We start from the raw sequence: 14,233 nt of genomic DNA, 5'->3' as shown, positions 1-14,233 counted from the left end.
TTCCCTGCCCCCAGCTATAACTCTTGCCCTGCTGTGCACACATATCCCTCTCCATCACTAGAATAAAAGTCACCGAGTTGTGGTCACTGTCCCCGAAGTGCTCACCTACCTCCAAGTCTAACACCTGGCCTGGTTCATTACCTAGAACCAAATCCAGTATAGCCTCACCTCTTGTTGGCCTGTCCACATATTGTGTCAGGAAACCCTCCTGCACACATTGGACAAACACCGACCATCTAACGAACTCGAGCTATAGCTTTCCCAGTCAATATCTGGGAAGTTAAAGCCCCCATAACAACCACACTGCTACTTTCACTCTTCTCCTGAATCATCCTCGCAATACTTTCCTCTACTTCTCTCGGACTATTAGGAGGCCTGTAGAAAACTCCTAACAGGGTGACCTCACCTTTCCTATTTCTAACCTCAGCCCAAACTACATCAGATGGCAAGTCTTCCTCCACCGTCCTTTCCACTGCTGTAATACTATTCTTGACAAGCAATGCCACACCTCCCCCTCTTTTACCCCCATCTCTGACCCTGCTAAAACATTTAAATCCTGGAACCTGCAACAGCCATTCCTGTCCCTGTTCTACCCACGTCTCTGTAATGGCCACAACATCGAAGTCCCAGGTACCAACCCACGCTGCAAGTTCACCTACCTTATTTCTGATACTTCTGGCATTGAAGTATACACATTTCAAGCCACCTTCCCGTTTACAGGCACCCTCCTTCGAGATCAATGCCTTGTTCCTAACCTCCCTACACTCAAGGTCCTGTACCCTAAAGCTACAGTCCAGGTTCCCATGCCCCTGCAGAGTTAGTTTAAACCCTCCCAAAGAGCACTAGCAAATCTCCCCCCAAGGATACTGGTGCCCCTCACGTTCAGGTGTAGACCATCCTGTTTATAGAGGTCCCACCTTTCCCAGAAAGAACCCCAGTTGTCCAGAAACCGGAATCCCTCCCTCCTGCACCATCCCTGTAGCCACGCATTTAACTGTTCTCTCTCCCTATTCCTCGACTCTCTATCACGTGGCACGGGTAACAAACCAGAGACAACAACTCTGTTCGTTCTAGCTCTGAGCTTCCAACCTAGCTCCCTGAAAGCCTGCCTAACATCCTCACCCCTCTTCCTACCTATGTCGTTGGTTCCAACGTGGACCACAATCTGGGGCTGCTCCCCCTCCCCCTTAAGGACCCGGAAAACACGATCAGAGACATCACGTACCCTTGCACGTGGGAGGCAACATACCAATCGTGAGTCTCTGTCGCCCCCGCAAAACCGCCTATCTGTGCCCCAAACTATTGAGTCCCCAATAACTATCGCTCTACCTTTCTCCACCCTTCCCTTCTGAGCAACAGGACAGGTTCTGTGCCAGAGGCCTGAACCTCGTTGCTTACCCCTGGTAAATCATCCCCCCCACAAGTATCTAAAACGGTATACTTGTTCTTGAGGGGAATGACCGCAGGGGGTCCCTGCACTGGCTGCTTCCTCCCACTCCCCCTCACTGTCACCCATCTGTCTATAACTTTCGGAGTAACTACTTCCCTAAAGCTCTGATCTATGACCACCTCTGCCTCCCGAATGATCCGCAGTTCATCCAACTCCAGCTCCAGCTCCAGTTCCCTAACAAGGTCTTGGAGGAGCTGGAGATGGGTGCACTTCTTGCAAGTGTAATCAGCAGGGACGCTAATGGCTTCCCTCACCTCGTACACGTTGCAAGAGGAACATTGCACTGCCTTCGCTGCCATCCCTCTAAAAGGTAAACTTTAAAAAACTAGATCTAAAGAAACAAACAAGCAAAATGCAGCACCTACCTGCTTACCACAACGGGTCTTATTATTAGGTTAGAGGAGGAGGGCGGGTGGGAGGCTCTACCCCTGTAGTGCCTCGGGTTCTTCGCCTGCGCGCTTATATAAGAAAAAAAAACCTTCCCAGGTAATCTAGCGCGACACCAGCTTCCAGGTCCGCTAGGCACTTAAAAAAACTTTAAATTTTAGCCGTTAAAAAAACAAAAACTGGACTATACCCGCGACTTAAAAAAAACACCACCGGACAGCCGTTACCTGCTCCACTGAGTGAGTTCCATGTTACTAACCTGGCACCATATCCATTTTCCTCCTAACCCCTAAGCACCGTACTCACCTACCCATCTAGCATCTGATCAAACTTCTCACCCTGACACACTATCTTCCCAGCATCTTAACCTCACAACTACCCTATCCACTGACTCTTTCAAAGGAACCATCAAACTGGCTCTAACTTATAAATTATCGCAACTGAATGTTGTGAAAAAAAGGGGCAATGTTTGCCTTTTCATAGCGGTTCTATGCTACAAGGGATCTGTCGAAATGAAAGTAAAGCTCTGTATTTTCAAAGAAGCTCTGACCAGAACGTCTAGCCAGAAAGCGGAGCCCTGTCATTGTGTAAAAAAGGAGCAGAGTGGCAATCTCCATTAGATTGCTTTTCCTAGAAAATCTGGCCTAATATTTCAATAATTTCAATTTAATGTTCTTTCACCATGTCTTGTAAAAAGGGAGAATAATTTGTGGGTTTCAGATTCACAATATCCAGCTTGTATCATTATTATTTCTTTTTAAACTAAAAAACATCACCTCAATATCACTGATGTTGAATTTCATTTGATGATATCTGAATACCTATTTTTTTGTAATGTAGCTATCCCCTTGCAGCTTCTTTTCGACTTTTGAATTTATATCTGCTATTTTGGTCCCATCTGTAAATGTTATTACCACAACATCTAGCCCTAGTTCTAATTCATTGATATACAACATTAATAGCAATCCCAGAAAAGTACCCTGGGGAGACCATTACCTCTTTTCAATCACAAGAAATTACTTTAATCTTCTATTCTGGTTCATCTCTTTTAACTCTTCCCCTTAATCTTCCCACTCTGACTTTTTTTTTGAAAACTTGCAAGAAATCCTCATGCACCTTATCCACTCTAATTTGCTAAAGTGGGCTGATTTAGTTCCGTTTGTGCCAACAGCTGAGGTTACCGTGAAGCCAGTCCCCCTTGCCTGAAACATGGTGGCCCTCAGGTTAAACCACCATGAGTCACCCCTGTCTAATGAGAGAGCAGCCCCACTGTCTGATAAGACTATGGTGACTTTATTTTATTTCCCCAAAACATTTGTAATGTCTTCCAAGAACTGGACAAGTAGATCAAGAAAAATCTTTCCTTGTGAAATCCACCTAACGATTGCACCTAATTATTTTCTTGTCATCGAGATATCTGATGGTATCATCTTTAATCAAAGGATTACAAAATTTCTTCAACCACAAATGCTAAATTAACTGACCTGTGATGAGATCATAGAGTCATAGAGTCATAGAGATGTACAGCATGGAAACAGACCCTTCGGTCCAACCTGTCCACGCCGACCAGATATCCCAACCCAATCTAGTCCCACCTGCCAGCACCTGGCCCATATCCCTCCAAACCCTTCCAATTCATATACCCATCCAAATGCCTCTTAAATGTTGCAATTGTACCAGCCTCCACCACATCCTCTGGCAGCTCATTCCATACACGTACCACCCTCTGCGTGAAAACATTGCCCCTTAGGTCTCTTTTATATTTTTCCACTCTCACCCTAAACCTATGCCCTCTAGTTCTGGACTCCCCAATCCCAGGGAAAAGACTTTGACTATTTATTCTATCCATGCTCCTCATAGTTTTGTAAACCTCTATAAGGTCACCCCTCAGCCTCCAACGCTCCAGAGAAAACAGCCCCAGCCTGTTCAGCCTCTCTCTATAGCTCAAATCCTCCAACCCTGGCAACATCCTTGTAAATCTTTTCTGAACCCTTTCAATTTTCACTACATCTTTTCGATGAGGAAGGAGACCAGAATTGCACGCAATATTCCAACAGTGGCCTAACCGATGTCCTGTACAGCCGCAATATGACCTCCCAACTCCTGCATTCAATACTCTGACCAATAAAGCATACCATACGCCTTCTTCACTATCCTATCTACCTGCGACTCCACTTTCAAGGAGCTATGAACCTACACTCCAAGGACTCTTTGTTCAGCAACACTCCCTAGGAAGTTACCATTAAGTGTATAAGTCCTGCTAAGATTTGCTTTCCCAAAATGCAGCACCTCGCATTTATCTGAATTAAACTCCATCTGCCACTTCTCAGCCCATTGGCCCATCTGGTCCAGATCCTGTTGTAATTTGAGGTAACCCTCTTCACTGTCCAATATACCTCCAATTTTGGTGTCATCTGCAAACTTACTAACTGTACCTCTTATGTTCGCATCCAAATCATTTATGTAAATGACAAAAAGTAGAGGACCCAGCACCGATCCTTGTGGAACTCCACTATCACAGGCCTTCAGTCTGAAAAACAACCTCCAACACCACCCTGTGTCTTCTACCTTTGAGCCAGTTCTGTATCCAAATGGCTAGTTCTCCCTTTATTCCATGAGATAACCTTGCTAATCAGTCTCCCATGGGGAACCTTGTCAAATGCCTTACTGAAATCCATTTAGATCACGTCTATTGCTCTGCCCTCATCAACCTTCTTTGTTACTTCTTCAAAAAACTCAATCAAGTTTGTGAGACATGATTTCCCACAGAACTTCAATCAGACTTCTTATTTTTCAGAAAAGGTATTACATATTCCAATATGCCAGCACACACAATCTCGACAGATACCCTGAAATTTTTAATTGATCAATATTTTGAATAATTGTTGAATACATTATTTAGCTTCAGTATTTACAGTAGAAAAGGAGGATCACTTGCTCAAAGTCCCAAGGAAATTAACAATGGATTGGGAACAAAGACAGTTTAAAACTAATGTAAGTAGAACATCGATAATAAAGAAATTAATGAGAACATTTCAGACACTGACTATAACCTTCCAAAATTCTATTGATACAGAAGACATCTCTCTCGATTGGAAAATTACAAACATCACTCCACTTTTTAAGAAAGGTGAAAGATGAAAATGAGAGAATTGCAGACCAGTTAGCCTAACATCTGTGGTGGGGAAAATCTTGGAGTCGAGAATCAAATATGAGGTAACTGAACACGTTGAAAGTTTTCAATCAGGGAGAGCCATCATGGACTCATGTCAGGTAAGTCATACCTGACAAATCTCATTGAAGCTTTGAAGAGGTGACTAAAGCGGTATACAGAGAACATCTATGTTGGTGTTTATATGCACTTGCAGAAGTCATTTAATAAAGTCCCACATAAGAGACTGCTAACTAAGGTGGAAACATTAGAACTGAGGGCAAATTATTGATTCAGTGGTGGATGACAGAAAGTAGGGATATTGGGTACGTACTCAAATTGGTAGGCTGTCACCAGTGGAGTCCCACAAGAATCTGTATTAGGGCCTCAATTATTCACATTATTTATTAATGACTTGGACAATGGTATAAAAAGTCATATCTCCTAATTTGCTGATGACACAAAGTTAGGCAGCATTGTAGACAGTGGAGACGATAGCATAAAATTACAAAGGGATATTGACAGACTAAGTGAATAGGCACTCTATGGCTGATGGAGTTTAAGTATGAGGTTATCCATTTTGGGCTGAAAAGACCGATCAGGATACTTTTTAGATTTGAAGTTAATTCTAGAAATAAGAGTCCAGTGATGACTGAGAAACCATTGCAGAGGTCGGGAAAACCCATCTGATTCACTAACATTCTTTAAGAAAGGAAACTGTCATCCTTACATGGTCTGGCCTACGTGTGGCTCCAAAACCACAGCAACATGGTTGATTCTTTACTGCTCTCTGGGCAATTAGGGATGGGCAATAAGTGCTGGCTTAGCCAGTGATGCCCTCATCTGGTGAATGAATTAAAAAAAAAGTAGTGTTCAGCCAAAGAGTTTTGGGGTTCAGATGCATAGATCTTCAAAATATCACAAACAGGTGTAGCAAATAATCAATAAAGATAATGAAATGTTAGTCTTTATATCGAGAGGACAGGAGCACTAGGGTGCAGAACTTATGCTGCAGTTATACAAAACCCCACTTGGAGAACTTTGAGCAAATCTGAGCACCAGAGCTTGAGAAGGATATATTGGCCTGGAGGAAGTACAATATAGATTTACAAGAATTACCTGGACTTCAAGGATTAAGTTATAAAAAGAGATTATACAAATTAGGTATGTTTTCTCTAAAATTTAGAATGTTAAAGGGGGTGATCTGATCAAAGTCTTCAAGATATTAACAGGAAAAATCAGTGTAAATAGATTATTTCCACTCATTGGGGATTCTAGAAATAAGGGGCACAATCTGAGAATTTGGGCCAGACCATTCAGAGAGATGTTAGGAAGCACTCCTACACACAAAGGTAGTTGATGTTTGGACTCAATTCCACAAAAGATGCTAGATCAGTTGTTGATTTTAAATCTGAGACAAGTTATTTTTGTTAAGGTATTAAGGGATTTGGGCCATAGGCAAATAGATGGAGTTAGACCATTATTCATCCACAATCTCATGGAATGGTGAACAGGCTTGAAGCGTTCAATGGCCTCCTCCTGTTCCTACATTCCTCAGTCATAATCCACATCACTCAGGAGCTTTAGATGTGTTCCATCAGATCTTGGCAATTTGTCCTCCTCCAACTTGATTAATTTCCTTCATATTTTGCTTTATTTATAATATCTCTTGTCATGGCACTGAGGATTCACCACTTGAGCAATATATTTCAGAATATTTTTCTTTGCCTGGGGAATAATGTATGGGAAAGCAAATCTTAGCAGGACTTATACACTTAATGGTAAGGTCCTAGGGAGTGCTGCTGAACAAAGATGTTGCGAAACTTAAAAGGGTTCAGAAAGGATTTACAAGGATGTAGCCAGGGTTGAAGGATTTGAGCTATAGGGAGCGGTTGAATAGGCGAGAGCTGTTTTCACTGCGTCGGAGACTAAGGGGTGACCTTATAGAGTTTTATAAAATCATGACGGGCATGGATAGAATAAATAGACAAAGTTTCTTCCCTGGGTAGGTGGAGTCCAGGACTAGAGGGCATAGGTTTAGGGTGAGAGGTGAAAGATATAAAAGAGACCTAAGAGGAAACTTTTTCACTAAGCGAATGGTATGTGTGTGGAACAAGCTGCCAAAGGAAGTGGTGAAGGATAGTACAATTGCAACATTTAAAAGGCATTGAGATGGGTATATGAATAGGAAGGGTTTAGGAGGATATGGGCCAGGTGCTGGCAAATGGGACTAGATTAGGTTAGGATACCTGGTTGGCATGGATGAATTGGACCGAAGGGTTTGTTTCCATGATGTACATCTCTATGATTCTATGATTCATGTTGAATTATTCTTCCGGTAAACATGAATATTCACAATTATTTAGCATCCAGCACAGCAATATCTTCCTTCATCAGGTAGCAGTGCTCAAGCTTGTATTTCCAAATAAACCTGTTGGACTATAACCTAATGTTGAGTGACTTTTAACTTTGACAACCCCAGTCCAACACCAGCACCTCCACATCATAAAAGGAATAGACATCATCATTAATGTTTATAATGTGGGAAAGAAGTTCCAGTATTACAAAACTAGAAATCGGAGGGAGGTCAGCAGCAGGTTTCAATTCTCCCTGCTCTACTCACCCATCCCCCATTCCTGTCTTATTGGAGCCATTCCCAGCAGTTAAAATACTCCTCACAGTGTCTCCCTAAATAAGCAGAGACATTCAATTTAACATATTCAAAATCCCTGACATTATGGCACATCATTAATATCGCCAATATGCCACATTCAGCCCATGATCTTAACTCACAGTAAGATTTCTACCAATAGGAGTTATATTAACCGAGTTCTTATCCTGCAAAAGTGTTAATCTGTTACCTGGTCTCCTGAACAGCTAAATTAAACATCTCATTTTTCACTAACTATATGTCTAGCCAAAGTAAATGCCATAATTAAACAAGACTCACAATAGGAAGCAACTATCAGCAGCTGACAGACACTGAGATCAAAGATGACATTTCAATTTATGAGAATTTCTTTCATTGGATTTCTTTCATATAAGAGCTCTGAGAGCTGTCCAAGGTTGCAGCAACCGTCTGATTTCAACACCTACCTTCAAAGAAACGAATTTCTTGCTGTGACACACGAGTGCTCAACATTTAATTCAGCATAACTCCAATGCTCAGCCAATTTAATTCCAGAATATATTGTCTTTTTCATCCTTTTTACAAGAGTAATTACATTTTTGTTTAGCTTCCATGGCAATGGTTTCTGTAATGTTTCTTTTCCTTTCCAACACTCACTGGAGTGGAGGTTGGCTACTGATTTGGATAGCTACCTTGGAGAAATTTCTCTGTTCCCCTGTTACCTCAAAGATGCAAATTTTGAGCTGGGGCAGAGGGGTGGTCATGTGGTAGGGAAGGGTGTAAAACAAAGTCAGACTTCCGGATCTTGAATAACTAGGCCAATGGGCCAAGGAGTGGCAGATGGAGTTAATTTAGATAAATGTGAGGTGTTGCATTTTGTTAAGACACCAAAGGCAGGACTTACACAGTAAATGATAAGGCCGTGGGATAGTGTTGTCAAACAGAGAGATCTAGGGGTTTAGGTACATAGTTCTTGAAAGTTGCATCACAGATATACAGGTGGTGAAGAGCTGGTCAGCACACTTGCCTTAATTGCTCAGACCATTGAGTATAGGAGTTGGGGTGTCATGTTGCAGTTGACAGAACGTTGATGAGTCCATTTTTGGAGTACCGTGTACTGTTCTGGTCATCCTACTATAGGAATGATGTTATAAAACTGGAAAGGGCAGAAACAATTTACAAGAATGGTACCAGGACCAGAGTGCTTTAGTGATAAGGAGAGGCTGGATAGCCTGACCTGCTGTGCTTTTCCAGCACCACACTCTTGATTCTAATCTCCAACAGCTGTAGTTCTCACGTTCACCTAAGACATTTTTCCCTAGAGCGCAGGAAGTTGAAGGGTGACCTTAGAGGTTTATAAAATCATGAGGTGCATAGTGGGTACAGGAGACTCAGAGAGTTGAAAATTAGGCAGCATAAGTTTAAGGTGAGAGGAGAAAGATTTAAAAGGGACCGGAGGGACAACGTTTTCACATAGAGGGTGGTTTGTATGTGGAATGAACTGCCAGAGGATGTGGTAGATGCAGTTACAGTTACAACATTTAAAAGACATTTGGACAGATACAAGAAAAAGAAAGTTTTAAAAGGGATAATGGGTCAAGTCCAAGCAAATGGGATTAGTTTAGTTTGGGAAACCTGGACATGGATGAATTGGACCAAAAGGTTGATTTCAATGCTGTACGACTCCATGACTCTATGACACCTCCAACAGAGTTTTTGAGAAGATTTGTAGCTTGGGTGCTCGTTATTGTGGTTCTGTTCGCCAAGCTGGGAATTTGTATTGCAGACGTTTCATCCCCTGTCTAGGTGACATCCTCAGTGCTTGGGAGCCTCCTGTGAAGCGCTTCTGTGATCTTTCCTCCAGCATTTGTAGTGGTTTGAATCTGCCGCTTCCGGTTGTCAGTTCCAGCTGTCCGTTGCAGTGGTTGGTATACTGGGTCCAGGTCGATGTGCTTATTGATTGAATCTGTGGATGAGTGCCATGCCTCGAGGAATTCCCTGACTGTTCTGTGTTTGGCTTGTCCTATAATAGTAGTGTTGTCCCTGTCAAATTCATGTTGCTTGTCATCTGAGTGTGTGGCTACTAAGGATAGCTACTAAGGACACGACCAGCAACACTCCTTGGCCACTCACTCAATAGCCAAGATGGCTAGAGAACCAAGGCACACCTTCCAAAACCTCAGGGACCAGATGGAAATTCTAACAATCTAATACAATACTTACTCCTGTAGACTTGGTAGTGAAAATCTCCACTCATAACATTCCCTCAAAATTTTTAAATTCTCTCCTATAAAACCTTCTAATCAGATCCCATATCAAGCACAGCTAACCCTTAAGTAACATCTTTAAATTCCCAAGCAAACTGTGAATTAGAACGAAAGCTGTTTTGTTTTTGATTTCCAGCATCAGCAGTTCTTTCAGTTTTTATTGTGAACTATAATTCCCGACATAGATCACAGTAGCACTTCAAACTAAGCCAAATACACATAATGACATAACAACAGCATTTGCGGAATTGTCAAGAAAGAGGTCTATTGAAACTGTGTGATCAGTTGCTACTGCAGTTTTTAGCCAATACCTGTCAACTAAAGCAGCCAGAGGATACTTCAGATACTCACAGATAGCTCCTGGCTTTTTTTTAATCCCCTACTTTTCTTTCCCATTGATGCCAATGAAGAGAAAACTGGGCAGGCTTTAAAGTGTGCTGCCAATTCACTAATGTCCAACATTAAAATGTTTGTGCCACTAATATGCCAAGATTTTCAACATAAATCCAAAATGTACAACAAGACCTGACACTGTCACGGAGTGGCCCTTTTCATCAGTTAGAAAGCCATCAGTAACCTCAGTGTGGTAACTTTTGGGAGCCCCAATGGATTAAATGTCAAGGCCTGGCAGCAAAAAAATCAACCCCATCAAGAGGCACCAGGTAATCTAACAGCCAGAAAACCTCAGTTTTTGCAATGCACTTAATTGGTCACTAAAGGGTCAACCTCAACCTTCCTTGCCTCTCCAATCTGTGCCTTTCCCACCAAGTAAACAGCCCACCCTTTCCTCCCAGTCAATTCCTAGGCTAGTAATCCTTGAGTTTGAACATCTAACAAGGCCAAAATGTGATATGATGATTCAGGACCAAGAAGCCACACTCACTCCAGTGCAAGCACGAGCTGAACTTCCTAGTTCCCCTCACTAACTTCACTAGGAATGAAATGGCACCTTTAAGAGAGATTCACACATTACAGACTGTAGATCAGTTCATAATTCTCCCTGTTCCCAAAAGCAGCCCCAGTAACTTAACCTCTGATCCTGGGCAATACTATCATAGTTACATTGTACCAGTAGATCCAATATAGTGCAGGTTAATCCTAGGTAAAGGCAGAACATAAAATTTTTGTAAGTAAATTAACTACATATCATAGCATGCTTAATTGGGCAGAACAAAAGTTAAAGAAATGAATTCATTATGAACACAGGAATTCAAGTATTTGATTTAAAACAAAATGAATCAGAAAATTTGATGGGAATAGGGACTGTACCTTCTGGAGTGTAGTTTCAGTCATGTCTAGAAGCTCAATAACAGAAGGAAGATACATCTCATGAGTACTTGCTAATTTCTGTTTTGTGTCAAGGGACATTTCCTTTATGAATGCTGAGGGAGTCAACTGAAAGGAAAAAAAAAACAGAAATTATATTATTTAAGAACATAAAAACTAGGAACAGCAGGGGGCAATTCAGCCCTTGCTTCACCATTCAATATGATCACAGCTGATCTCAGCTCAGCTTCAATTCACTTTCCTGCCTGCTCTCTATTACCGTTCACTCCACTACTAATTCAAAAATCTGTCTATCTCCTACTCAAATTTATTCAGTGTCCCTGTATCCACTACATAGAACACAGAACAGTATAGCGCAGGAACAGGCCCTTCAGCCCATCATGTATTTTTTTAAATTCACTCATGGGACGTGGACATGATCGGCCAGCAATTATTGACCATCCCTAGTTGCCCTTGAGAAGGTAGTAGTGGCCTGGCTTCTTGAACTGCTTCAGTCCATATGCTGTAGGTTGATCCATAATACCACTAGGGAGGGAATTTTAGGATTTTGACCCAGTGACAGTGAAGGAATGATAATATATTTCCAAGTCAGGATGATGAGTGGCTTGGAACTTGAAGGTGGTGGTGCTCCTAGGTATCTGCTGCCTTTGCCCTTCGAGGTGGAATTGGTCATGGGTTTTGAAGATTTTGAATAAGGATTTTGGCTGAGTTTCTGCAATGCTTGTCTTGTTGATAGTACACACTGCTACTACTCAGTGCTAGTGATGAAGGAAGTGGACGTTTGAGGTTGTGGTGCCTATCAAGCAGCCTGCTATGTCCGGGATAGTTTCAAGCTACTTGAGTGTTGTTAGAGGGACATGCATCCAGGCTGGTAGGAAGTATTCCATCACACTCCTGACTTGTGCCTTGTAGATGGTGCACAGGCTTTGGGGAGTCAGGAAGACCATAATATCATTCTAAAGTAATCCTAGCTGCCTGCACATGCTCCATAACCTTCTATTCCTGCTTGTTCATGTGTCTACTTAAATCCTTCTTAAACTTTTCTATCATACCTGCTTCTACCACCTCCCCTGGCAGCATGTTCCATGCATTTTCTGAGTAAAAAAACTTGCCTCATACTTGTCCTTTAATTTTTTTTCCCCTCCACTTTAAACCTACGTTCCCTAATATTTGACATTTCCACCTTGGGAAAAAGACGCTGATTACGCACCCTATCCATGCCTCTCATAATGATATATACGTTTATCAGTTTGCCTCTCAGCCTCCGACAAAATAACAAAAACAATCCAAGTTTGTCCATCCTGTCCTTAAAGCTAATACACTCCAACCTAGGCATCACTTAGTAAACCTCTTTTATACCCACTCCACAGCCTCCACATCCTTCCAGTGGTGTGGTGACCAGAACTTCAAACAATACTCCGAGTGTGGCATAGCTAAAGTTTTATGTGGCTGCAAACATAAGTTTGCCAACTGTTATACTCAATGCCCCAATCAATAAAGGCAAGTATGCCTTACGCAATCTTTGCCAGTTTATCGACTTGCGTCACTATTTTCTGGGAACGACAGATCCCTCTGAATGTCAACGTTCCTAATAGTCCTGCCATTTACTGTAAACTGTCCTCTTGCATTTGACCTCCCAAATGCATCACCTCATACTTATCCGGATTGTCACACTTAATTTCATGTGACTTAATTTTCTGGACAAGTCTACCATGTCAAATGTTTTAGTAAGGTCCACGTAGACAATATCCCCTGTTCTACCCTCATCAAACATCTTCGTCACTTCCTCAAAAAACACACTATCAAATTTGTGAGACACGATTTTCCCTATACAAAGCCATTCTGACTACCCTAATAAGTCCATTCTTTGCCAAATACAAGTAAATCCTGTCCCTATGCACACTTGCAAGATCCACCGATTCCCAACCCGTTGACAGAGGTCATTCCTCTTCACCTCCGTATTAAACCCACAAACTTTAGTCTAAAACTGTGACGTCGAAAGAAACGATAGTAATTATACAAAGTTACACAAATGTTACCCTGGAAAATTCAACTTGTTTGTGACAAGTGAAGACCAATCAGTACTGCAGATTTGCCAAGTTCAACAAGTTAATTTTCGGGCCAAGTCGGGAAATAGACAACAACTGGTGCTTCAAGGGCACCAAGTCATATTTTAAAGCATTGAGTCATGCCTCCAGATATAAAAAACATTACAGTATTGCTGACTTGTGACTGCACAACACAGGAAGGTTATGACCTTGCATTACTTTCATACTAGCATCAGGTGCAAAAACAAGGAAAAACATATATATCAATTTCTCATAACTATCACCTCACACCTGATACAAAGCATAGCTCACCAAAATATGTTGTTTTTGAAAAAAATAATATCTGTAAACGTTAACATGCAATGCTGTGAAGAATAAAAATAACATTTTGGGAGCAGGATCGAGATCAGGTCACAAGACCTTATGCTGCAACAAATCAAGCCTTGTTATCCATCAAATTTGTTTTGATTAGAAATGTACCAACTGTCAATGGCTCTTCCAAGTGACTTATTCCTAATTTGCACTAAAGCAATCCCGTCAATTATTCATTCCTGAAAACTGAATTTTCAAAACTTATTGATGCAATCATACACTTGAAAAGCAGTTATTTTAGTAATGTTACAGTAGATAAAAGGATCACTAGGATCCAACTGGACAGAACCAGGATGAGCATCTCAAAATTCCTAGCAAATAATGGAAACTTTTAAGAAAACATTCTATTGTTTTCCTAGTTCTATTATTTCCATAAACTAACACATTCTTCAACCTTCCTGGTTAATTCAACATTTGAACTTGCATATCTGAGGGATACAGTTCCATATGAACACACAGTTTAGGGGAAAAAAGTACTACAGGCTCAAGAAGCAACAGATAAGTTTTGTTGTGCTATTTTGGAATGATAATGCTCCAGGGCAGTGCCCTATCAGGACTGCATTAAAATGAAAGACAGAAGCCCAGAAGAATTTGTAAACATCAAGTTAATTTACAATTAAAATAAGCAACCGCTGGAATTCC

At 41.5% G+C, this 14,233-nt stretch overlaps 1 protein-coding gene across 1 annotated transcript in view; it reads right to left on the bottom strand.

The window, feature by feature from the left end:
• hydin (HYDIN axonemal central pair apparatus protein) overlaps positions 1-14,233 on the bottom strand; it is an 888,678-nt gene that overhangs the window by 850,767 nt on the left and 23,678 nt on the right. Inside the window, exon 4 of the mRNA XM_060837518.1 lies at positions 11,154-11,279. Coding sequence (XP_060693501.1) covers positions 11,154-11,279 — 126 coding nt within the window. The remainder of the gene's footprint in view (positions 1-11,153; positions 11,280-14,233) is intronic.

Source organism: Hemiscyllium ocellatum, chromosome 17, assembly GCF_020745735.1.
Source record: "Hemiscyllium ocellatum isolate sHemOce1 chromosome 17, sHemOce1.pat.X.cur, whole genome shotgun sequence".
Taxonomy (NCBI): Eukaryota; Metazoa; Chordata; class Chondrichthyes; order Orectolobiformes; family Hemiscylliidae; genus Hemiscyllium; species Hemiscyllium ocellatum.
Note: the sequence above shows the minus strand (reverse complement) of the source record. Positions and strands in the feature narration are given on the sequence as shown.